The 27,936-nt window shown below is 36.9% G+C and overlaps 1 protein-coding gene across 3 annotated transcripts in view; it reads left to right on the forward strand.

Moving 5' to 3' along the window:
• The window catches only part of LOC123677628 (sex-determining region Y protein-like), a 46,264-nt gene extending 19,952 nt beyond the window's left edge, over window positions 1-26,312 (forward strand). For 2 of the 3 annotated variants that reach the window (XM_045614272.1, XM_045614273.1), the window contains 4 exons: window positions 12,217-12,354; window positions 15,327-15,405; window positions 15,462-15,868; window positions 25,945-26,312. In XM_045614272.1, the coding sequence (XP_045470228.1) occupies window positions 12,217-12,354; window positions 15,327-15,405; window positions 15,462-15,868; window positions 25,945-26,268 (948 nt within the window). In that variant the 3' untranslated portion in view covers window positions 26,269-26,312. Of the gene's footprint in view, window positions 1-12,216; window positions 12,355-15,326; window positions 15,406-15,461; window positions 15,869-18,832; window positions 19,988-25,944 lie in introns of those variants that run through there. The other variant, XM_045614274.1, reaches the window with a different exon arrangement.
• The last annotated feature ends 1,624 nt before the right edge of the window (window positions 26,313-27,936 follow it).

The following is a 27,936-nucleotide window of genomic DNA, read 5'->3' on the forward strand; positions in this document are numbered from 1 at the left end:
AGTTAGGATATAAACCAAATGGTTCTTGCTAGCTCGAGAACCTGATCTATCCAACTAGTAATGGAAAAACCTATAACAGGCTATATGAGAGGTGAAATTTGGGTTAGTTGTCCAGATGTAAGGGAACTCGCTCGCTCAGGTCGCTCGTCCGAGTCGCTCTTCCGAGCATTCCGTTCGGTAGTTTTCAATCCTCCAGACGGCGATCAATCTCGAATTTCCTATGCCAATTACAAAGCAGCGCCACCCTACCATGCTACGAATCGAACCCCAAACCGGAAAAAAGCCGAAGCGGCGTCCAACGAACGCCTATCGATCCGACACGTCCGAAAAAGTCGAAAGTCGACGGCCAAATGAGGCTGCAACGATTTTCCCGATAGCCCGCGGTGATTAAACAGAAGTATCGGCTCCTCCGGTTTCCGTCCACACTTTTCTCTCGGATGTAAGACGGACGAGAGACGCGTTGCCAGGGAGACGGCGGCGGCGGAATCGACGACGCCTACGACGTTGCCGTGACGACGCGGCGAGTTCACCGCGCCTGACCGTCCTGCTGTCATTACACCCTTGGCGGTATCGATGAAGTCGTGTTGCGCCGCAGCGCTGGTAGGGGTCGCAGGTGGCGATTTGAATTTCGACTGGAAAAAAAATTGGGAAAAAAAAGGTCGGCACGTTTGGTCGGGTTGTGGGAGAGAGAGAGACGGGGTTTCGGGGCGAATGGGGTCGAATTTGGGAATAGGTAACTCTCTTCATTTGTCAGCGCGCCTGAATAGAATTTGTGATGTGGCAATTAAAAGACTACTGCAGGTTTCACGCGATGGTTCATTTGCGTACTCTATGACCCCCAGGATAACAGTGTAAACACAAAATGCACCAACAATTTGGTATACCCAGTACGGGGCCAGCACTGATATTAAGTTTTAAAGATTTATGGAGAGGAGAGCTAGACAGTAGGAAAAAAATATGAAATTTCATTAAAACTAGAAACGTTAAACAAATCTTCACCGACTTCTCCTGTTATTTAACTCCATCCTAATTTTTGCTATTCACGATTGTATTAAGACATTCTATAGTGATTTGAGAGGAAGCTGCGTTCAAATCTCTGATGAACCAGAATTTGCAGTTCGAGAATTGATTACTTGCACCACGACTTTTAAGTATATTGACTGAATGCCAGAACAAGTCAGAGCAGCTCGAAGAAAGCCCTTGATACAAATATTAGCCTGTGTTTGTAACACTGGAGCTATGAGAACATAACCAACTAGGCATTGATGGAGATCATTATAGATTTCATACTTCTTCATCTTGTGATAGAAGGAGTTGCCTACGAGGCCACTCTAAGACTATTCAGGGAAGGTACCTGCAATGAGAGAATAAGAAAACAGAGAACCTGGTCCTCACTGACCAGTTTCATACTATCAGCTTACCTTCCCAGTGACAAGATGATGAAGAAAATTAGCATCGAGATGAACTTCACTACGGAACTAAGTCAAAAGGAAGATTTGGAATGGGAGTCCACAATCTCAGTTCTCAAAAAGAATACCATTAAATGGTATACAGATGGTTCTGAAACCTTGACGGGGACTGGCGCTGGAGCACCAAATGCTTATTATCGTTAGGACGCTGTCTAAGTGTTTTTCAGGCAGAGATATTTGGAATAGAAAGATATGTGAATATTAACCTAGCAAGAAACTATCAGAAATATGATATAGCGATACATTCTGATAATCAGACTGCAATCAATGCATTGAGCTCACATGTTATAGATTCTAAGATGGTATTGGAGGTATTGGAGTGTCAACGAAAACTCAATGAGATAGGCAAAAATAACAAGGTCTTTTTGGTCTGGGTTCCCGGCCACTTAAGAATTAAAGGAATGGAGAGGCCACCACAATTGGCAGAAATGAAGCACAAACTTCTTAATTGGCCTGGAAACATTCTGTGGTAAAGACAACTGTACCTACAAGAATAAGTTTTAGGAGAAGAGAAAACCGAAATAGAAACTCTCTGGTGAAATCTTCCTGGAATGGATCATTTCAAAAAGTTTCTTCGAAATTTTGACACCGCGAGATTCTAGAAGTATCTAGATCTTATCAAGATAATGCTACAATACCTCAATGGATTCCTCACAGGGCATTGTTGACTCAGGAAACACCTCATGAGAATAGGTCCAGCAGAAAATGACGAGTTCAGTTTCTATGGGGAGTAGGAAGAAATTCGGGATCACCTAGTGACAGAATCTGCTTTGGACAAGAAACTTGAAGAAGTGAGGAAGTAGCCTCCTTGAAACCATCCCAGTACTGGAGTTCATTACAACTCTCGAACTGGACGGTGAGCTGTAGATCACGTAATGGCGAGAAAAGCTCTGATGGGGGATAAAATAGATCATTAGGTCGCAGAGCAACGGAACCCCCTTAATTAAATCTTGACGTCTATAGTGTCCACCCTCAGAACTGTTGTTATTGTTGCACCATCTACAGTTCGCCTCCCTGTTTCAGAATTTTGATGAACTCCAGTAACTATTATGACTTTATGGAGGTTATATCCTATATCCTACAAATTTCTAGTTTAAAGCATTTTTAGCTTTGGTTTGCAATGATGGGCCTTTCTGTGATCAAGAGATCAGAAGGTTCTTCCTCTTCCCCACATAATCTGCATAACCCTAATCCCATCAGGACGTCAGATACTTTGGAATTTGCATTATGGGACTTTTTGGAGTGATCCCTCTTTGGTTGATTCCACAAAAGTATTTTACCCTTTGGTTTTTTCTTTTTTGGAAACTCTATCTTCTAGGCGCATTATCCTACACCATAGAAAGGTGCCGGGCCAGAGAAAATCGTTGTGGTCGTGGTCCCTCCCTGCAAGTGTATTGCCTTCTCGTTACTTTTGATTTCCGATGACCGATGACCAGGAACCCATATTAAAAATACCTTATTATTCTTGCCTTCATTCATTTTACTCCAACCCTACCATATCAGTTTTAAATCAGTGACTTGAAGCATAACATAAGCATAGAGAAGGTGGAACAATATGTATATTTGGGGCATATGATTAATAATGGAAAAGAGAATCAAATATTGGACATTGGGAGAAGAATACGCTTAGCATGGGCAGCCTTCGGCAAACTGAGCTTCATCTTTAAGGACAAAAATATTCCTCTACACTTGAAACGCAAAACCTACGACAGCTGTATATTACCAGTGGCAACTTATGGTCTAGAAACTATGGCAATAACGAAAAAAATGGCAGAACAACTGAGAGTAACTCAGAGGACCATGGAAAGGATTATGCTGGGTATAAGCTTGAGGGACAGAATTCCGAACATCGAAATACGAAAAAAGACCAGGGTAACTGACATCATGAGTAGAATAGCGAAAGTTAAGTGGCAGTGGGTGACACATGTTACAAGGCAGAGTGTGGAGAGATGGTCACACAAAGTGACGTTTTGGAGACCTCGAGAGACACAGAGAAGAATAGAGAAAAAGATGGATAGACGAAATAGTCAATGTAGCCGGCAAGCAATGGATGAGAACATCAAAAGACAGAGAAGCATGGAAAAAACTGGAAGAGGTCTATGTCCGACACTGGATGAAAGAGGGCTGAAGAGGAGAAGAAGAAGAAGATTGGAAGCTTAGTGCTTCGAAAGCAAGCTTGACTATCAAAATGGATTGATATGTCACTTTTCTGATAGAAAAACTATTAGAAAAGTGAACCTAGAGAGATAATCTAGGTTCCTTTCTTCACACCTTTCGAGCATTTTTGCCTTGAAGAAGTTTGATCAGGATCCTTCTCCAGATACTCCAGCAACGCTCCTATTGTAGTTTTTCAACCATCGATGTACCGTTTCAAATGATGGGTGTTGCCTGCTTCTTTCTAGACTTTCTACATATAGGATACGTTCAGTTCAGGGTAAAAAATAGTATACTAATTCGAAAATGGATGGGGATCGGTACATTCTGTATTTTTGTATAAAAGCATCCTGATACGTGATACTGAACCTGAAATGTCAAAAATCGAATGCATTGTGGATTTGCACAAGCAGTTTTATAAGACGTCTGAGAAAACGGAAGATGATCGAAAATTTCCCATTCCTGGATTTTAAATTCACCTTCCAATTCGTTTCGTTTTACAAACTATTCAAATATACTAAGGGGAGGATGACTTACTTGGACCAACTATGTAGGTATATTCGATTATATGAATTCAAATGAATACATAAAATGAATGGGTCTCAGGGGGAGAAAAGCCGGAAACATAGAACGTGTACGAATGTCAGGGCCAAAGCCTGTTCATTTGAAAGCTGTTTGCGTCTTAAATGTGCCCAGAAATAATGGGGAAATCGCATTCACGCCAGCACAGAATTGAAATTTCACATGAATTGGAACCTAATGAGCATATCAAGAGTTTACTACTGAAATGCTGGAATTTCCGAACTTTGATAATATCTATTTCTCAAACGAGAGACACTTTAATTCGAATGAAACACAATAAACTTTCGCACTCATCAAAAATGATTGCACGGGCTGTTAAATGAATGGAAAGAACCTCTTTATATTTTTGGAAATAGAAAGACCCTTTTAGTTACTATGAATACAGAGTTGACGTTAGAGCGTTAGACGAATTCTCAGGTTTCAACCGAAGATCTTTCTTCGAGTAACTTTTCATGTCGGCAACATCAGTTAGGAAACTATTGAACTTGTTTGAAATTGTCCAGTTTACTAGCGAAAAAACTACTAGTGGCCACCAAACTGTCTTGTGTAAAACGTATGAAAGTATGATTACTTTCATAGCTTGAGCATAGTTCAAGATAGATAACTAGTCGCTGGGTGACCTGGATTCGTACCCAATACACCCTACTTCTTGCAAGATTCTTTGGAGGATATCTGAAAGTGTAGTTTACTCTAAAACTCTATAGGCTATTGTATAATTGAAAGAAAAACTTCCCCTAGTTCCACTTACCACAGATTAAAGATTTTAGAAATAAACAAGGACTATTAATTGTTGCCAATAATGATTGAAACCCCAATTTTTATGTTCCAGAATTATATGATTCTGTATTGTTTAGTCGTCATTCCAGTCTTTTTGTTTATATCCCAGTATGTTATGGTTGATCATGTTATAGTTGATCGTCTATCGAAATAGTATGTGTCGATTTGGTCACTTTCATTGCCTGAAATAGTACACGACGCCCTAATATCTCGACGAAAAAAAAAACAATCAGCTGGCTACAGCATAGTGTATTATACGTCAGCTGGTGCCTCGAATATGAAAGGAAAGAACAAATTTATATATTCAATGATTTCCTCTCAAACAGAAATTTACCGGATAATAGCTTATACAGGTTTGGAAAATTCACTCGGAACCATGGGATTTAGCGTACAAATCTCCAAGTCGCTCTGGCTCCAATGGAACAGTGGAAGAATCGAAACATGAGTGCGATGTCAGTAAGCCTGTGTTTGTATCACTGGAGCTATGAGAACATGCCCAACTAGGGCATTGGAGATCATTACAGATCTCACATCTTTTCATCTTGTGATAGATAAAGTAGCCTACGAAGCCTCTCTAAGACTATCAAGGGAAGGTATCGGCTATGAGGGAATTAGGAAACAGAGAGCCTGGTCCCTGAGCAATTACATACCATCTTTCCCAGTGACAAGATAATAAAGAAAATTAGCATAGAAAAAACCTTCACTACGGAAGTAACATTATTGATGTGGCAACAATAGATATTCATATCCTAATTATCTGAAAGAAAAGACAGCAGAATTCAATACAATCGCCTGAATATTATTTTCAACCCAAGGGTTTGAAAAGTGTGCGCCCATAGTTTATGACAGTTGCGGCATGAGATAAAATGAATATCTGGAATCTTTTTCATGGAGTAGTTCAAATAAGATTGAAAGAACTATACCTAAACAGTTCAAATTTGCGTCTGAATTTTCTTCAGACGTAAAAACGAACTCCAAAGTTCGCTGGGGCACTGGGAATCGTCTCGGATCCAGATAAAACAGATGTATACGTACGAGAGGGAATTTGGGAAAGGTCGCGGTCGTTGCCGCGAGCATAATAGAAATGAATAAACCGGCTCTCATGACGCTTTGATAAATACTCGAACTGGAAAGTGGAAACTCTCGGAAATTTATAACGCTACGTCATCGCCACCATTCCCTCCCTGATCGCACACTCCATCTCCTTCCCGTTCGTCACCCCCTCCCCCTCTGCCCCTTGGGCGACGTCACGGGAATCGATCTCGCACCTCGTCGACACGGCGCGGGTGTTCTTGCCCCCCTCGTCACCGGGTTATCTACTTTTTCTGTTCCGACTTCCTTGTGGTGGTGGTGGGGCTTAGCACGAACACCGACCGCTGGCACATTCGCCCTATGTTTTTCGAACGTTTCCTCCTATCCGTGTAGTTTTCGGCAGTTTGATCGAAAACAACTTGCAATCTTGTTTTTGTTGACCCCTTCCAGAAATCGATTTTCTTCTTGTTAGCTGGTACCCTGATTGTGAGCCGCAGCAAAAAGATTATTCCGTTGGTTATCGTTCTATATCATTGGAACTATGTATGTTTCACCCCCTTTGGAAGCCAGAGAGTCTGGTCTAGTGAATCCAATCCCGGACCAGAATATCAATCCGAAAAATCCGCGGGATAAAAATTACCAATCCCGCGGATTCGCTCGAATGCGGAATTGTTAACAATATATATTCTCTTTGTACTCAACCTATTAAACATACTCATTAAAAGGTCTTATGCTATTAAAAACATACTATAGTCTGAAATTGTTTATTTCAGGGCAACGGCTGTCAAGTTTTGCCGCGGGTAAATTGGAAAAATCTGTCGACAAGTGCTGTCTCACAGTTTTTCCAACTAGAAAGCTTATTCAAAATTGAGGGTTTGTGATTGGTGGGAAATAAGTCGAGGGTCGGAATTGTAAAAAGCTTCCAAGTATGTACCCGTAGTCCCATACCCCTATTCCGTCTGTATTAAAAAACGGTCGTTTCATGTTTTAATAACTGGTCAAAAGTTGCTCGTACTCGTGCTCGTACAGCCATAGAAGAAGCCTTTAATTCTGATACCCACAAATACTACGATTCGATTTCTCTTCTAAATTCAAAGGCGATGGTTCACTTCTCGTTGCAAGATTAGATATAGGTACTTTATCCTCATCAGCGTAAGTGAAATGGTCTTCGGTTTGGGATTGTTTTTTGTCTACTAAAGATGTATCTATTTGCAGCCTGTTAGTCAAACTCATAATTAATGTTGATTTGCTATGTACAAGTACAAATGTATCTTCTTGGCCATTTGTAGACATTGACTATTATTCCAGATATTTGCCTGGGTTTTCTAAATACAGTGAATGGTCATGGTCATTAATGAACGGCGCTCTTTTAGCCTAGAAAATAAAGCTTTAACCATTTCATTACTAAATGTCCAGTTATAATGACTTTCCAATTTGCTGATCATGAATCGTAGTGTAGTTTCAGCAGTAACTAGTGTTTCATCTTCGTCTGTAAATTATGAGTGGTTTATTCAATATTTTAATATTGAATCCCGTAGATCTCGCATGGAAAATTCCGCAATTTTGATCCCGCAGAATTGGATTGGATTCCCTTTTCTGGTCCTCTTCAACCGAGTTTATCTCATCGGCGAAACTTTCTAGTGGCTCAACTTTACTACGATACTTTTCAGAAAGAGCAATACAAAAATGTATTAACTTCAAATAATAAAACATGTGTACATAAATCTCAGTATTAGCAGGGGAAATGTGATCTGGACATCATACATTTCAACATATGATAAAAGAGCACATATAAAAATCTTAGCAAAAACTCTGTCTCCCCTTCTCGGTGTAGTGAGTTGTTTGTGTATTTGTTTACAGAATAAACTGACATATTTATATTAAAGGGCTTCTTCATTCAAAGAAAATATTTTCCATCCTTCCTTCGTACCACTAGTTGACGATGAATATATTATAATTAAATCTGAAAAAAAAGTATCGGAAAGGAGTAATAAATGTTATAGTTCCCATTCTATTGCTTTTTTAGTGTTTTCGGAAAAAGTTCACATGAACACTGATACAAATTTATACGAGAGAGTCGAGACACCTCAAACGCTACCACCAAATCACAACAAAGCGAAAACTAACCCGGTTTCCTGCTTCTCGAATAACCCGGATCGAGGCATGCCTCAAATCTATCTTTAGAAGCCGCTTTCAGGGTTCAAAGGCGTAGGAATATTTTAGATTTCTCGCGGCATCGATTTAGATAACGCGCTAGACACGAAAGCGTGAGGCATGCCTCAAACCGTTTACTTCTTAAAGAGGAAGTGAGGTGAATATACAAGAATCGGGAGATTGATCATAGATTTTATGGAACAGAGACCCAGTGCCGTACCGTATAATGTGAAATTGAGGATGAGATGGATTCATAAAATATTCGATTGATATGTTTAATTTCCAGAATTTATTTAGTGAGGCCTGCCTCATCTGCCTCATATAGGACAAGCCACCGCTGTGAAGGTTGATTGGTTTTTAAAAGAAAAACAAAGTAACCTGTAAGATTCCGATCAATAGATTTGAATCTAAGAAAAAGTAAGATATGTTACAATTCAACACATCGAATATCAATGGACTAGTTTTCATTTTTTTGTTAAGGATTAATTCTAAAAATTTAAGTAAAATGAAACAAAAATGTGGAAGAATCATTGAAATATCTCTAGAAATGAAAAAGTTATGGGACTTTGAAGTTGCGCTTGGAAGAATAATTTCATAGTACGTGTAAGTGTCGTGACGTCACACACTAGACGACTGGTATTCGCAGAGTGCTTACGAATTTATTGGTGTACAATCACTTGTGCCGTTCGTGTCGTGTTTTGTTCGTTACACGATGGCTGAAATAACTTACTATATACATACATATAAATTACTTTTTTCTCTTTTTACTTTTTACTCCTCACATAAATATGTTTTGCCATTGATAGACTTCAACAACCAGTACTCAACTACAAACTATTTATGAAACGTTTTTTAAATAAATCATCGTTATAAGTTGAACCATGATGAAGCAAACTCAAAAGTAGATAATTACTTGAAAAGTTTAACTCCTTTTATTTCTGCACTGACATAAGATGGATTTGAAGAAAAAACTCCATCACTGCGAATATATCTATTTTAGGCAAATTGTCACTTTGTCCTTTCACGAAGCTTTCTTCCATTATGGTGACATAAAACTAACTCGAATTAAAACTACACTGTACAACTACAAACGGCGCGAGATCCTTGGCGCGGCTAAGTATTTAAACGTAATTTATGGTGTAGCGATCACAGGCAAGAGCCGTGACGTCACAGACCAAAGACGTTCCGCGCTAAAATACGTAAATTTAAATAATCTATTTCTCAGTCATTTATTGATGGATTTTCAAAAATTTTTCACTGATTTATCAGTTTTGCTCTATATTTTAATTCTATCGTGTCAAATATAGTATTATCAACATCACTAAACTAGTCCATTTTTTCAACTTTATAATCATAAAGTATATAATGAGAGAAAAACAAAGTTCTCGAGACGTGAGGATTCGTTCATCATATAAGATTAGTACTTCAGTTAAATCGATAGATAGCACGTCATAAACAAAGACAACGGCTTTGGCTTCAACAAGAGTGGATATCGACGTAGTCGTCCTTCTTGGTGTCGAGGCAATTATCGATTCCGACATCATGGGTTTGATACAATGGAGGTATCGCACAAGACAGTCGCTGTACAATTCCAAGTGCTATTTGGTCGAATTGAAAAAGCCATCTAAAATCTGAAGGGCTTCTTTACAGGACAATGTCGTCTAATAGAAGAGCACATAATAGCTCAACGCCTCGTCGTTGGGCGACAAAGAAGACTGGTGCATTTCATTTATCAGAGTTCATTGAGAACGTTTTCAACCTTTGATATTTCATTAATCGCGTCCAGTTAAGCTAGGCCTATTTATATAATGGGTGTTCTTGAATTGGAGGATGAAACGGAAATGGTAGAATCCTCCGACCATTTCAAGAAAAAAAATCCTATAAATATGGGCCCGCAAGCTCTTAGTTTTTGAGTTTGATTTTTTCACAAGTTTTTCTCATAGCACCTTCCCTACACTCAAATTTGACATAGTTATTCCAATTTGAAGGTTTCATCGTGTGATAAGATCATTTTGAACGTAAATCTACAGGGTGATATTTTTTTCTGGAGCAGTATCCGATTCCTTCCTTTTTTTGTTGGACCACTGTTAAGAAAATTGTAAAAAAAAAATTTGGTCTAGTACTACACTTTCTAGTTTTCTGTAGTTTTCTCTGTCTGCCACCGATTTCAAACAATTCTTTTGTATTCCTCAGGAAAATCCAAAATATTATAAAGATCCAGTTAGTGAGCTGTGATGATGAATTAATTATAATTTTTAGTACTTATTTACGAAATAGGTGACGAAGAATCGATAAACTGGTTTAATCATCACAAAAAATCTGGACTACAGAAAACACCCTGTATCTCGAAAAGTCGTAAACAAAGTGTTTGTGGGCACATGCTTATGGGACTTTATTTCAACATATAACCGAGGAATCTCTCAAAATTTCATTTGTACCCCAAATTCAGGAACTGCATGTTCTAAACGATTCTTAGATCGGATTACATGTAAAGTTTTTACAATTTTGGCGAGAAGTTCTCGAGCCAAATTTAAGTAGGCGCGCCCTCTCCCTCAGGATTATGCGAGTTTCGTTCCGATATCGCTGGTGGACTCTTCAGTTAGACAATCCATCGATCTCTGCCTAAGACACCCTTTCATACCATCGTGGAGAGGTGACTCTGCTGCAACGCGGCGATACGAAGCCAAAGTAGAGAGTGGCGTGACACCCATAACGCCACTTCTCGAGCAGACAGAGTCACTACACAATTTTTGAGGGAAGGGGACTTATTGCACCAAACTACTTTGTAGCTTTTCACTTTGCACAAAAAGATGCGTCCAGGCCAAAATAACCTTGCATCCTTTTTTTTCTCTACTTTTCACTCCGCATTTTTCTGTTTTGAATGTTTTTCACGCTCAGTAATTTGGTCTAACAGTCTCAAGATTTCTACATTCGATTTCAATTCCAAGTCTACCGAAGGCAGAGAGGCATTATGTTCACTTTTAGGATGAAAAAAACTTTTTTCGGAAACCGTCCGGGAAGTGCTCACTTCCTGGACGCTTTTTCTCTGAGAAAGTAGCATTTCCCGGCCTAGTCCGGAAAGTACGTACTTCCCGGACTAGGCCGGAAAAGAATCATAGAATCCATAGCAACCGAGATAACGGCTGACAGTTCGTATGAAATTAGTTGTCAAAAATTTGCATGTTTTTTGATCGCAATCGCAATAAAATATGGAAAGCAGCAGCGATAGTGTTATTTTACATGGTTGCCGAAAAAATATTGTACGCAACACGCCCGAAAATGGTTTTTTTGGACTCACAGACTTCCAGGACTCGCTTACGCTCGTCCTAGAATTTTGTCTATTCGTCCAAAAAAACCTATTTTCCGGACTTGTTACGTAAATTACTATTTTGATTGTGAAATGTATGTCAGACCTTATAACGAATAACTTTGGTTTCGTTGTATGTCGGTTTTTGTGTCTATACATCTTACTCAGTTTGGGCCATAGGTAGGCCATACAAAATTTAGCTTTTCCAGAAAAAGGGTAAGCGTACTCAGATTTTCATATCTCGCGTTCTACTAATTCGATGTTGTGGAAAATTGACAAGGATATTGGGATGGGATGCATTGAGTAATTCCATAAATTTCAGCCCTTTTGAATATACGGTGTGTGTGGCCCATGCGTAATTCAATATATTTAGGGAAATCAAGGAATCATTGTGCCACACTCAATAGGGTAGCGTTTTCAATCCAAGCAATATAAAAAAAATGACATTTAGAGACGAGGGTCAAAGGATTATTTTTTTTTGCAAACAATAACTTTTAAGATGAAACGATCTTAATTTCTTCAATTGCTTATGTTCGGAGAACAAAACTATGCAATGTTTTACTGCCACTTTGTTTCAATAACATTTTTTGGCGTTAGATGTTTTCATTGTGATTGCTTTTATTTTGTGTATTGAATTTAGAGAATATTGAAGGATAACTCGTTGAAGAGACAAATATAAAATGGTATTAAAAGAATAATATTGAATTTGTAATAACTATTGAATAATACTCACACTTTCAGAGCCCAATGCATGAAATGCGACGTTTGGAAGCATCTGCTTGCAACTACTCCATGCCGAGTTCTGAAAACCATTTCGCATCTCAGTATGATGTCTACAATAAAATGAATTCTGCTCCAATGGTGCCAAATTATATGCAGGTAAGCCGATAACGAAATTATTATTTGAGGTTATTTGCTGTCCTGGGTGCTTTTTTTTTCAGTGTTTCGGTTCTGTTCCAATTAGGGCGTAGATTGAAAGGTGTTCCCATAAGAGTGCGGACATTTTTTGGGGATGATTTTTTGTCGAATAATCAAAATTTCTATATTCTAGGATATTCCATTCTGAAGTCATCGCGTTTATGACAGGCCGGGCGGACAGAATTCAATTTGATCATGTACATAAGCGTACAACTTTGTTTCGGCCGTTTTTTTCGTGGCTTTATTGTAAAATACTGGTTATACATTTATGATTCAAAGTATTGTCTATCTCTTGCCACTACTTTTTCCCATCTTTCGGGCAGCGTACGAAGCCCGCATTGAAAAAACGGGTCATCCACGAATCGATCCAATTTTGTGTGCCATTGATCGAAACGAGTGATAGTCCAAGGGAGGTCTTCTTAACGTCTCCAAGTATGTCTTGACCATTTTCGCAACATGGGGTCGAGTATTGTCATGCTGTAAAATCACTTCATCATGTCTCTCATTGTATTGCGGCTGTTTGTCTTTCAATGCTCGGCTCAAACGCATTATATGCATTCGATTACGATCGCCTTTGATTTGGTCAGTCGGTTTTAACAACTCATAATACACTTCGCCGAGGTGGGCCCACCAAATACTTATCATGACCTTGGAACCGTGGATATTCGGTTTGGCTGTCGACGTGGAAGCATGACCTGGATATCCCTATGATTTTTTGCGCTTAAGATTATCGTAATGAACCCATTGTTCATCTCCAGTCACAATACGATGTGGAAATCCCTTCCGCAAACAAAAGCAAACATTTCCATGGCTTTCAGACGTTTTTAAAATGGCCTCTCGCGTCACTCTGAATGATCCCGCCAATTTTTGTTGCGTTTGAGACGAGCCTTGATCACGAAATGCCTCCAATTCTGCATCTTCGAAAACCTTCTCTCTTCCACCGCCATGATCTCCGACGTCAAAATCACCGTCCTTGAAGCGTTGAAACCACTCTCGGCACGTTCTTTCACTAATAGCGGCCTCACCATAGGTATCTGAGAGCATTCGATGAGTCTCAGCCGCGGATTTCCTCATATTAAAGCAGAAAATCAAAACTTTCCGCAAAGGACGAGAATTTGCCTCTTAAGCTGACATGTTTAATCGAGAATAACTTTATGATGTAGGCACAAATCGACTAATATTTTGATGGCGTTATGTTTACAAATACCTAAGCTTATTGTCTGACATCTACGATCTATTTATTTCGACTATCAATTACCGCTACAGTCATCTATAGCAAAACGCAAAGCAAAGTTGTACACCTAATATATGTCCAAGTTTTATCGTTTGAGACCATTTTCGGCTCATAATTCGAAAAACATGGACATTGTGACGAAATCATGTATCGAAAAATACCTTATATTAGACGCTAAATTTAATAATAGTATAATGAAGATATGAATGACTGTCAAAGTTCCGGATAACGTAATACTCTCCTCGACATGCGACGTTATATTATTCGTATAATATTCCATTGAGAAAAACCTTTTTCCGCTTTCTCTCAGTCTTGCCATTCATGAAATGGGAACTTCAACTAACAGGCCGAAAACTTTCGCTCCAATAAACGGAATTGGCAGCGGAGTTTATTCCCTTTCTTATACATTAAGCGGATAATTTAATGTTTTCGCTTACCTGTTGCTTCCCCATTGAAATGAAAATTGTAACATGACGTTCTCTCTCTTTATTGAATAGAGACGGAGCATTCATTCATTCAGCGTTTCCGTAGTAGATATTAGCTTTTGCTGATCTTGCTCTTCAAAAGGGAATAACATCATGTGATGTGACTGCACAATTCAGAATGAAATGATAGTTTTTTTCTCTCACATTTATCGATTTATATAGAAATTTTCACATAACTTATTTAAACAATTATCTACATTGTACTACGAATCAATTCAATTTTTTTACCTCCTCATAAGACCAGAAGTGTTGGTCAGTCAGTCCAAGAATGTCTTGATCACTTTCGCAATATGATGTCGAGCAATGTCATGCTGTAAAATTACTTTATCATGCCTCTCGTTGTATTGCGGCCGTTTGTATTCCAATGCTCGGCTCAAACACATTAATTGCGTTTGATAACGATCGCCTGTAATTGTTTCAGTCGGTTTTAACAACTCATAATACACTAAGCCGAGCTGGTTCCACCAATTACTGGTCATGACCTTGGAACCGTGAATATTCGGTTTGGCCGTCGACGTCGACGAGATATTCCCATGATATTCTGCGCTTGGGATTATCGTAATGAACCCATTTTTCGTCACCAGTCACAATGCGATGCAGACGCAAAGACGGAAGTCTTTGCCTTGCAAGCAGCTATCCACAAGAAAATAAACGGCGTTCAACATCTCTCGGCAATTTCCTTGTTTCTGAATCATTCTCATGACTTTCAGGCGTTATGAAATGCCTTGTTCCGTCACTCTCAATGATCCTGCCAATTCTTGTTGCGTTTAACACGAGATGCCTCTAATTCTGCATCTTCCAAAACCTTCTCCTTTTCCTTCGCTATGCTGGTCTTCGAAGTCAAAACACCGTTCTTGAAGCGTTAAAACCATTCTCGGTACGTTCTTTCACTAATATCGGCCTCACCATAAATATTTGAGAGCTAGAATCAGCCGCAGATTTCTCAAAGCTGAAAATTAAAACCTCCTGCAAATGACGGAAATTTGGCTCGTAAGCTGACGTGTTTAATCGAGAATAACTTTATGATGCAGACACAAATCGACTTACTTTTCGATGGCGCCATGTTTCCAAATACCTCAGTTCATTGTATGACATCTACGATCTATTTATTTCGACTACCACTGACCGCTACAGCCTTCTATTGCAAAACGGCGGAAGGGAGGTTGTACACTTAATAATTTTCTGAGATATCTAATACATTTTTGATTTTACAGTCAAGCCCGTTAGCCCAATTACAACAACAGCAGTCCGAAATGTGGCATCCATACCAAAAAAACATCCCACCAAGATTAGGTAAGTATAAATATTTGGCTCAACAGGAAGAACTAAATCGATATTCACTTTCTCAGGCACACCTTTCCATCGACCTATGATGCAGGGGATGCCTCAGCCTCAATACATTCCTCACTCTGAACCGGTGCAAGAAGCTCCAACCAACCTCATCATGGATAAATCACAAGAGTCTCCTGTTTGTATACCTCAATCGCATTTAGAGCCCAGTGCTCCTCCAGTACCTGAGAAGACCATATTGACGCCTCCTCTATCTTGTGCTAACACACCAGAAGGGCCGAATAATTCAGCGCAGGTCAATCAACAGCATTTTCTCGAGAAGAGTGCTGTTGCCATGGATTGTATGCAGACAACGATAATGGAGGGTAAACAGCGTGATCAGTATAAGCCTCCTGCGGAACCTGCTGTTAATCGCAAGAGCTTCGAGCCTGCGCCCAAAGCTGATACGGTGGTGGTGACTAAAAAGGTTAGAACCTACTTGCAACACTTCACTCAATAAGTCTCGGGCCTAACCAGTGTTCATTCACATTTTTCCTTGAAAATTTTACTTCATTCGTCATTATACAGGGTGCGGCACGGAGGATGGATGGTTTTAAAAAAATAATAAAAGCGTTAATTTTTACTCAAAAACACATTCATTGACGGAATCAGATTCTCAAGGAAATAGCATTTGAGACAGTCAAGTGTGGAAAATCACATCAGGCATGTGGTGGCCGAAATCGGTGATGCAGTGCTGGAGGCGCTCTTGGAAGTTCGCGTAGACTCTCTCCAGCATCGCTCTCTCAACTTGGGCAACTTCCAAGCGAATAGCCCTTTTCAATTCGTCCAGAGTTCGGGGCTTGGTCTCGTATACTCTAGCCTTGAGGTGTCCCCATAAGAAAAAATCGCATATGGATATTTGATCGATCAGTGCTTCCATCTCACGTGCGAAGTTCATTCGTTGTGCATAATCTCCGGGGTGTAACTGTTGCACAATGGCCAATTTGTAGGGGTGAAAGCGAAGATCCATATGCAAAATTCGCCTCACCGAACGATCACTGAGGCGAAGTGCAGCAGCATGTTTCCGAGCAGATCTCGACGTACTGCGAAGAATGGCTTGTCGAACGCGTTCAACATTTTCAGGCGTTCGAACTGTTCGCACAGGTCCTCTTGGTTTTCTGTTGATCAGTTCACCACGTCTGCGAAGTGATTCAACCCAACGAAGGATGGTGTTTCGAGAGGGAATAGCTCTATTCCGATGAATGTGGAAATGGCGACGAAACTCACGCTGCACGACCGTGACTGACTCATTATTTCGGACGAAACTATCATAGGCGAAAACACGATGCTCCACCGTCCAAGGCTCCATGACGACAACTGGTAAATAAATGCTAGGAACACACGAGTCTAACGGCACCTTCCCCACTTCTCTCGTCCTCAGTGGGGGAAAGTTATGCCCATCTGAAAAACGTCCGCCCTCCGTGCCGCACCTTGTAGTTACCTTCAAGAGGGATAAATATATTCCAACGCTGCTCTAACTTTTCAATACCTTTTCTGTAGATAGATTTGTCGTTGATTCAATCTCGGCAGTTACTTCTTCTTTATTGCAGTCAATTTTCTTCACTGAAGCATTCTTTCGAGGTCTGCACAAAGGCAATAACCACCGTGGGGTGGATCCACAGAAGAAGCTGGGTGGTCAAGCAGTTGGAGCACAATTCGTTCAATTCAACCATGGTTTTCTTCGATTTGTCTTGTTGGAAGACAATTTTTTGTAGTTGGGGACGTTTTTTCTTGATTTCTTCATTGACTCGTCTCCATAATGTTCTGTAAGATTCACTGTTGATGGTTTTAATGGAAACTAAAATCATAAACATCGGCTGAACAGAAACAGAGATAGAAGAGCGAATCATTGAAGCCTTGAATTGGATATTATGGTACGTGAACGGAACTCGAATAGAACGAGTAAAGCAGGATAACTGCCTTGGTATTGTAATAAATGAGGAATGGGACAGCCCACAAGAAATAAAAAGTGGCATAGGGAAGGCTAGAAACAAAATGAATGCCATTTTCAAGAATCTTAACGAAACGAAGTTAAGACACCTAAGATGCTAAGTCTTTTCCGTACAACAGTATGGCATAGAATCTTTGACACTGACGAAAGTCATCAAGAAAAAACTGGAAGCTTTCGAAAAATGGCTTTACAGAAGAACAATCAGGATAGCTTGGAGAGCTCACGTAACAAATAGAGAAGTGCCAGAGAGAATGAAAAAAGACCTGGAAATCATTCATACAGTTAAAAGATGAATGATTGAATACCTGAGGCATATTATGAGAAATGAAGGGAGATATTCCCTACTGCCGAATATAATTGAAGGGGAAGTAGTAGGTAAAACGGGACCTGGAAGAAGAATACTATCATGGTTGCGGGACCTGATAACACCTGATTTGGAAAAAGCTCAGCAGAACTGTTTCTAGCTGCTACCAACAAGATTATGATTGCCAACATTCGAATCTGATAGGTACTTGAAGAAAAAAAGAAGATATCGAAACAGAAAAAACAGCATCTACGACACTGTATTCAGGGGTGTGGTTTAGTTTGGCTGTCAGCTAAAGTTCCGATTTTGGTCGCTTTGGACGGCTTTCCAACTGCTTTTCACTCAGCTGATTCACTCTTCGACTCAGTCTTAAACAGTCTCAAATAAGGTCCGGGTTCGACGATGCTTTGATGCTTTGTTGCTTTTGATAGCCATGAACAGGTGCAGCACTCATTCATAGCAAAGCTATGGGTGAATTTTCATGCAAAATAGTGAAAACACTTCCTTCTAATAACTTCAACTCCAATGCTATTTCACTCAACTTAAACTCATCATGCCAATGCTTTTGATTCCAAAGTATTTTTTCCATCAAAAACAGTGTTTTATCGATACACGAAACTCGATTTTATCCATTTTTCAAACGAAAAATAATGTAGCGTCATTAAACCAATATCTCGAATTTTTGAAGCATCTTCTGAAACTTGGTATTGACGAGAAAAAAGTGGTAATGCACTGGCAGTGCCATCTGTGCGCCAGGTCAAGGACATATTGAGTGATGTGTTAAAATATGTATTAGGCTAAAAAGCCTCATACTGTGCCTCCATAATTCTCTCACCTCCATTATTTTTTCATCTTGTCTGTTCTTTGGTTTAACCGATAGTTTTCTGCCAAATTGTTGTGCTTGTGTACTGCTTTTTGGGATATTATTAACTATCAATTTTACCATATCATAACTGAGCAATCCTATCCTAGTATGTAGCTTTTTTCTTGTATTTTGAAGACCTGTATGCATGTTTTCATTCTTCACTTCATTATTAAGTTACGTACCCAATTATTTTCATTCAATCCATCGCCCTATACCCAGATGCTCACCTATTTTGGCGTTCAACAACTATTTAAGTGCTTAACTCTTTCAGCCGCGTGGTAGACCACCAACGAAAAAAATTGTGCAACCGCCTCCTGCACCAAAGCCTCTACCAGATTTCAACGAGGCTTTTGGCTCGACAGAAAGGGGTCGATTCCTCAGTCCACCAGATCCGCGCTTGAACAAGAGCTATTTCGACATCATGTTCGACAATGAGAATTTCGTAAAATTCGACGAATTTTAAACTGAATTCATGACCTAGGACAATTGTTGTTATGTTTTATTGAGAGGGTTCCAAATGGTCCATCTGACCTGATGGAATTTTTGTACTTTACGATGCAGGTCTTTGAAAAGACTTGAAATATAGTTATTTTTCATGGTACTCAAACCATAGTACTTACTATGGTTTGAAGTTGAAGTGCCTACAAACTCATTCCTGAAAAGAAGACTGACAACTCTGGGGCTCATTTCATTTTAAATTATTTTCAAGAAGGCTTCTTGAAAATGTACTTTAGTCAGGAATAAATATCAAACCGGCGAATTCGCCATTTTGTAACTTCTAGATTTTGTATCAAATCAGGTCATTTCAAAGGTTGTTCTCAATGGCGTAGATGTTTTTTATCTGGGAGGATAATTGAAAAAAAATCTTCAGATTCACATCAATCATTTCACCAATCCCATCATTGAAATATTCAATAATAGAATTTTCTTTATACATTATTATATTAGTCAATGCATAGTTATGCAACTTTGGAAAGTTGTTGAGAATGCTCGTATGAAATTTTTGGGTCAGTGGAAGATTCTTAAGGGGTACATTTTCAATAAACTTTCTTGAAAATATAAGATTCTTTAGAGAGCCGTATATTTTCAAGAAGCCTAAATATTAAACCGGCGACTTCACCATTTTGCGAATTCTAGGTTTTGTATCAAATCAGGTCATTTCAAAGGTTGTTCTCAATGGCGTAGATCTTTTTTACTTGGGGAGATAATTGAAAAAAAATTCTTCAGATACACATCAATCATTTTACCAAACCCATCATCGAAATATTCGATAATAGAATTTTCCTTTTATACATTATCATATTAGTCATCGCATAGTCATAAAACTTTGGAAAGTTGTTGAGAATGCTCCTATGAAAGTTTTTGGGTCAGTGGAAGACTCTATAGAAAACAGTACATTTTCAATAAGTCTTCTTGAAAAAGTAAGTTCCTTTAGGAAGCAGTACATTTTCGAGAAGGCTTCTTGAAAATGTACCGGATTCAGGAATAAATATTAAACCGGCGACTTCACCATTTTGTATCAAATCAGGTCATTGCAAAGGTTGTTCTCAATGGCGTAGATCTTTTTTACTTGGGGAGATAATTGAAGAAAATCTTCAGATACACATCAATTATTTCACCAAACCCATTATCGAAATATTCAATAATAGAATTTTCCTTTTATACATTATCATATTAATCATCGCATGGATATAAAACTTTGGAAAGTTGTTGAGAATGCTCCTATGAAAGTTTTTGGGTCAGTCGGAGATCCTTAGAAAGCAGTACATTTTCAATAAATCTTCTTAAAAATGTAAGTTCTTTTAGGAAGCGGTACATTTTCGAGAAGGCTTCTTGAAAATGTACCGGATTCAGGAATAAATATTAAACCGGCGAATTCGCCATTTTGCAACTTATAGATTTTGTATCGAATCAGGGCATTTCAAAGGGTGTTCTCAAGGGCGTAGATCTTTTTTACTTCGAGGGTAATTGAAAAAAACTTCCTTAGATACACATTGATTATTTTATCAAACTTCAACTGCAGTTTTGAAATTGCGTGACAAGAATGATACAAAAAACCGAAAACATGGGTTAAGTGTATACAGATGACGAATACAAAAATCACATATGGCAAAATAAGGGGCGACAAAGCGGATAGATAAGTCTTGGGGGGGTAAGTACCACCAGTACTCTCCCCATTCCCAATATCTACGTCCTTGGTTCAATCAGAAAAAGAATAAGTTTCATCACAAAGAATAAAATACATTTTATCATAACGAGTATACTCCAATTTCCTTCTGCGATAAGACGAGAGTACGACGTTAAGTTGGTTTTCTAATAAAAATTCTTTGAATGGATCCAAAAATAAGGAGATTAATAGACATAAATTATGGTAAAATGAGCTCAAGAATAGTCAGTTTTTTTACGTGAGTTAGCGGACACCCTTCAATGATGAGGAGTAAACTTCTCAGTATTTTAATTCTCCATCAAATTATTTGCAGAAAACTTGACATATTTTCGGGGACCAAATTACTTAGTTGATTTTGGTTTGTATCTCAATGGAAAATTAGGTTTTCATTGACGTTTTACGATATCAGAATAATAAGAAATTCGAAAAAAGTTCTTTGACCAATTTATCAGAATATTTTCACTTGTTATAAGGTGAATTGAATTTTAAAACTCCAGTTATTAAGAACCATTGAAATTATTGAAGATGTTGCATATTGATGCATTTATTGATTGAGTACCTTCATTCGCATTGAAATGTAATTTATAGTTGATCGTTACTCAAGCAAAAATAGTATATTGATGCACCACGAGGCTTTAGTGATTCTTTCGATCCGTAAATGGATTTGTGGTCACTTTAGTCCTTTTATTTCTTGCACTTTCGAGGAAAATAATACTGATATTAGTACTGAGAAAACCAGCGTTTGTACGTTTAGTCAGTACCTATCGAGGCTATTTATTCTCTTGAATTTTGATTCACAGAGACTAAAAAACTTTCTCGCAAGTGCAAAAATATTTTTATTCTGGTCATATTGTTGACTTTATTCATACTACTTTATTTCGAATATTTTAATTCATAACTCGAATTGTTATTTATATCGCCACGTAAAAATTCGAATGTATGAACATTTTTATTAATGATAGTGAATCGAAACTTCTTCATTACATAATTTATAATTATAGATTCATTTTGCTTAATAGTGGGGTTAATTATCTCTCTTATCCATACCTGCTATGTCAAAAGAATTGCTTCAGTTTTCTATGGACGAAATTCACGTGAATGCGTAGTTTGAGATACAATTTGAATATTTTTTCAAATTTTCGCAAAAATTCGAGTTATGCTGAGATATAGGATGAAGACCCTCAAAGTAAGAAGATCTAATAAGAACAGGGACGTTCCTATTAACATCTAGAAAACGAAAGGGAGATTTTTGTTAAGATTTACTGATCACTTTATAAATAATTCTTGAAGCCTCTCGTCGAAAATATATCGTTGCATGTTTTGCGATACGGACACCACTGATATTAGTAGATGTTATATCTAATTATGGACTCTTACATTATGTTTATATTTAAAAAAATAATAAATACAAAATAATCCACATATTGCAAAATTATTTTCTGTTAAAATCTGTCTTAAAAATTTAATTTTTCTACTTGAAAAAAATGTATTCACCTAAAATTCGAAATTGAATTGTAAATTTGTGATGATTTTCCCTCATATTTCGCCAGAGCAGGGTATATTATAAGAGAGAAAATTAACGATGATCCATTGGTCACATTGTATATATGAAATTATTGTAATTTTATTTTAAGTATATTTTGTGCCAAAACATTATACATTCGATAAGAACAATTTTCCACTCATTTCACTAGCAAAACAAGTGTAAGTGAGATGGAATGTTCGTATAAGATATGTTACTTGAAAAATTTGAGGTTGTGCCTTAGTAGATAATTCCAAATTTATCAAAATCAAAATATTGTCGTAGAGCTTCCCACTATCTGGGGTTATTGGCGAATATTGTACATAGGAAATTTATCCGATTCTTGAGAAATAGAATTTCAGTTGTTCTCCAGTGAAAAACGAAGGTTCACATTACATTTATTTATTTTTATTTATTTCTTATCTCACCGGAAAAACAACTCAGCCACCTAAAATTTTGCTGTAAAAATCGAAGATAAATTCTTTGGTATTGAAAAAAACTCCAGAAAACTTTTCCTTAAATTTTAATAGCTTATGCAGGGTGAAAAAAAAAAGTATTTCTAGTCTAATTTCTCAACACCCTGTGGAACGGTTCAGGAAATTTGTCGAGTTATGTTCAATTTAATAAAAGACCATACTTTTGCCATCTTTCAGTCTTTATATCATCTTGATATCTTCATTTCTTTTCAAGATACATGTATTCAAATAAAAGCAAAATTTTAGGTGGCCGAGTTTTTTTTGCCGGTGAGTGTAGTTTGGCGAGGCATTCTCAGCCAATTTTTTAAGTGCGCCCTCTCTTAGAGGATTGCGGTGATTCATCCCGGGAGCACTCAGTGTTCCCTGCCATATACACCTTTCATCTACAATGCGGAGCATGGGACTTTGCCTTAGGACTTTTAATCAAGGATTTATCACATGAGAATATTACGAAACTTTTAACGATGCTGAACAAATCTGACTAAACAAGAAATATTTAGATAATTCAGTCGAGACCATTAGTTTTTAGCATATAGAAAAAAGTGCACCATAATTAGGAGCTCGATTTTTTTTCGAAATTGATCAGATTTATGTAATATATAATTTCTAATAGGAATGATACAATTAGAAATGGTTTATTTAGGGGATGAGTAAAATTGAAGAACTGTATTTTATTTTTGGAGACCAGCTCAAATTCTATGCTTCGAGGTGAGGCTAAACAGTTTCCATAATAAAAACAGCGGTATATTCTAAATCTTCCTTTAGTCTTCGTGCAGTGTCATGCTGAGAACATTGTAGCTGAATACGAAAAGAGAGGAATATCGAAGGATCTTTGTTGAGTAATTATTCACCTGGTGGTCCATTATTAAAACGTAGAGATCTCATTATTGAATAAATTTGAGAGTAATTTGTGATCGTGCATTAGAATTTAGTGTTGAATTATTAAAATAGGAAACAATTAAAACACCAGATTATATTGTACAAATATATTATATTGCAGTTAACATAAGAGAATTTCAGGAGAATTGTACGAAATTTTCTGATGAATGATGCTAATATATTTTTGTGATGAAAAGGAGGAAAAATCGAATGAATGTTTTTTCTTTAGTTTCTTGATAAACTTTCGAAATTATTTTTATAATATTCACAACACCCTATTGAAAGATAGAACTATGAAATTCCATTCTTTCATTCTTCTTCGTTGTTTTTTATTTCTTATTTGAATATTGAAATGAAGTTTGAAATACGAAACATTTTTATCTCAACACATTCGAAACAAATTAAGACTTATTGTCTTAAATTAACTCAAAAAGGTTCATAAAATCTTCATGAGACTGACTTATGAAATTATAACAAATCCGTAACAAATCCACTTCACAACAATATATTTCATTTGGAGGATGGTCATCTTTCAATTTAAAGAATGTCATTATGTCGACTGAAGTGAGTACAATTCTTCCTGAAAAATATATATCTATATCTATCTATTATCTATATTACTACTGTATGTTGTATTTAGGATCATTGCTTAGATGAATTGTCTGAAGTAGAAATATTTTGCGTTTATTTTTCACTTGATGATTTTCTGATGGTGATAGCTTGAAGAATAGAAATTGTTGATTGTTTATTGGCTTATTGGTGATTCAAGAAAGCTACATGAAACCATATTATCATTTTCACTAAGTGACTTTTTTTCGTATGAAATTCAAATCTTCAAAAGAGAGTCACTAGAAATTTTCACCCAAGAAAAAATCATTCATTGAATCGATAACTCAGTATTGTTGTCGAAAACGACTCATAACATTGGAATGATTCATTTCAATATGCAAAACAAGGTTCATTCGAATGAATTGAAATCATATCTGGTCTTCACCCGATTCTTTTTCTAGACATCGATAGAGAATTCAATGGGAGTGAAACTCGAGGATTTAGATCGAAAATATCATTTGTTGAAAATTATTATCATATCACAACAATATATGCGACAGATAAATTAAATATAAAAACTGTTTTTTATTTTTTATTGTACTACCTAACTCGGTTCCCCATAATATGAAGGAATAAAACAAAAGAATAGTACCTATATTCGAAAACAAGTTGCAAAATCGGCTCCTATTCCAACACATATGCGAAATTATAATATTATAAATATAAATAAATATTTAATAAATAATAAACATAAATATAAATTATAATACTTATATAACGCATGAGTGTTGAAATTGCCTTTTGCAACGAGTATTAGACTATATTTTCTCTATTTCAGTCAAGTTTTGTGAAATATTGTCGAAATTCAATGAAAAATTCAGATTATTTATCCTAGTGAGTTTTGTACTGTATCTTGTCAGTTGGTGTGACTGTTACGGAATTTAATTTGACTCCTACATTTTGAAATAATTTATAATTGCGCATAAATTCCTGAATTATGTCTGACAAAATCGATTTAACACCACCAGAATTAAGAGAAATTGCGAATTATGTTGCAAATCATGTCACCCTATCCAAATTATATTATATTGACCATTGGCGTGTGTTGAAATTTGATAGGATCGGAAATCAGTGTAAACAACCACAAAACGAAAAATATAACTGAAAATATAATGTAATGAGTTCATTACAGCACTGTTTTTAGTACTGTAATGAATTCAATTAGGTTACTGAAATAGGGAAACTATATTTTTGAATGAAGCGCTCTATGTTGTCATATAGATATTGTCACTTACCTAACCTATCTCATAATAAAAAAATCAACAATATCAGCGGAAAGAATTAAGAATTATTGATCCATAAATTTATGAAGATCCTAAGGGATTGTGTGGGTACTGTCAACATAGAGCGTTTCGATGTATTATTTTTTTTCACACCACCGTTACTTTCCAATGCAATACAAGCTGTCAACTTTTTAGGCAGAAGAGAGATAATTGGTCACCTCCCTGACCAGATTTGACACCAATGAATATTTTCTTGAGGTTTAATATCTTCTCATTAAAGTCCCTATTAGCAACACAACAATATTGAAGAAGAAATAAACAAGACTAGATTTATGTATATGCAAAGAACGACAACCTATTTCGTAAAACTGTTAATTACCAGCTGAATTCTTGGAGGATGACTGATACGATTTGTATGCTATAGTCTCATTTATTTTCCTTCGTATTTTCTTCAGAGTTTGAAAGCCATTTTCACATAAATTAAATCTCGAAAATTTTATTTTTCAGAAAATGTCAACGACTTCGAACAGCACAACTGATGATGAAAAACAGAGCGGTACAGTTATGACGTGCTTTTGCCCACCGAAAAATTTTTTCACGGACGAATATCGAATGGAATACATAACGAAACACTTTTCTTCTTTGCCTGATTATACTCTCACGACTGTACACACAGCCGATGGATTGAGTTTTCCTTACGCTAGTTTGTCACCAAAGGGGTATAAATCTGTTGAAACTTTCTTGGAAGTATCTGCAATTGATGGTGAACCGCTCCTTATACCAACAGACTATGGATATATACCCGTTTTGGAGATTGATTCTTTGAATTGAATTTCTTATTGATTATCGAATGAATAGAGTTGAAGTGAATTATATAACGTTAATTTTGAAAGAAAATGATGTTAATTTTTACATATTTCATTCGAGGGGGATGATAAATGAATTAATAATTTGGCGCATCCGCCATTTCAGCATCAATTTATTGATCATCATTATATGTATATGCTTATTTTTCCATTCACTTGTAATTAAATAAGAAATTAAAAAAACTTCAGAGTTCGAAAGCAGTTTACCTTAGACGCAAAATGTTCTGGAGTTTCCCTGGTTCATCAACTTGAAATTTTACACTTTGCTAAAATAAGCTCTATATTTTGGCGGGTGCTGCTATAAGGATGGAGTTTCTAGAAAACCAACTATCCATTCTAAGGATCAAAAGTATTGAAATTTGAAATTTTGTAGATTTTAAAATGCGGTACTATGATAGAACCAATGAAGAATAAGAAATTCTATGAAAAAGTTAAATAAGCGTAGAATTTAAATTTGGTAAACCTTAGAAAATTAGGATACTTCTCTTGAGAGGTGAAAAAAGAAAAACCTCTAGATATTTGAGATATATCTTAAATCAATAAAGACTAATATTTTAGATCATATTTCAAGGACCAAGGAACGAATTCTTAATATTATGAGAGTCGATGTTGGAGCTTAGTTCATTAACCTCTGTATAGATGTCGCCAAAGAATACTTCTCTTCAAGTCTTTACAGTATTTTGGTACAAGTTGTTTTTATTCAATAGAAGTACTTCTATTGAAAGGTGAAAAAAAGAGACCTGCAGATGTTTGAAAAATCATAAATCAATAAATTCTATTTCAGCTTAGATATCAAAGACAGAATTCTTACTATATGGTTTGATTTTCCAGCTTAGTTCATTAATCTCGGTATAGATGCCGCCATGTTAATATTATCTGAAAATGTTTTTCTTACACCCTTTTCCCGCACGCATTTTCAGTCACACAGTGTCATTACTGGCATAAAAAGGTTTATTCCACAATATATTTTTGAAAAAATCGTACGAAAAAGAAAAAAAGGCTTTCCTTTTTTCTCCGACCGAGCGAACCATTATAGGGTAAAATTTGACACTTCGAAGGATGTATTTTGGGTTGCCTTAAAAAACGTAGATGATTGAATTGGAAACGAAAATGATTCTTTCTTATATTATATTGAGGATTCTGGACATAGTGCAAACGCATTTAAGATCACGTAATGATGTTAAGTCAGAGAATAAATTGTCGAACATATAGTATTTTGTTCAATTTTTTTCCATTAGTTACACCATCCGTTCGAAGTCGGGGCGGACAGCTAGTTTTTGATATTTTAGAGTTATTAACTATTGACACGAATCACCAGATTCTCTGGTGGGGTTCTAATTTTTTTCTTAATTGGTTGTCATTTGAGCAGGGCCGCACGAGTAATTTTGGTGCTTGAAACAAAGAATTTTTAGACGCCTCTGCTGAAAATGCATCAAAAATAACGTTCAAGCTTATGCAATGTTTTATTTATTAGCGTTTTTGCTAATAGTTCCTTTCTAAATTCGTTTTCACTATGGGTTGCTTTATATTCTTCTGACATTTTTACCTACAATATTGAAGTAACTAATTTTTAGATGCACCTGCTGAAAAAGCATCAATAACAACAATCAACATTCAAAGCTTATGCAATTTT

This window comes from Harmonia axyridis, chromosome 4 (assembly GCF_914767665.1).
Source record: "Harmonia axyridis chromosome 4, icHarAxyr1.1, whole genome shotgun sequence".
Taxonomy (NCBI): domain Eukaryota; kingdom Metazoa; phylum Arthropoda; class Insecta; order Coleoptera; family Coccinellidae; genus Harmonia; species Harmonia axyridis.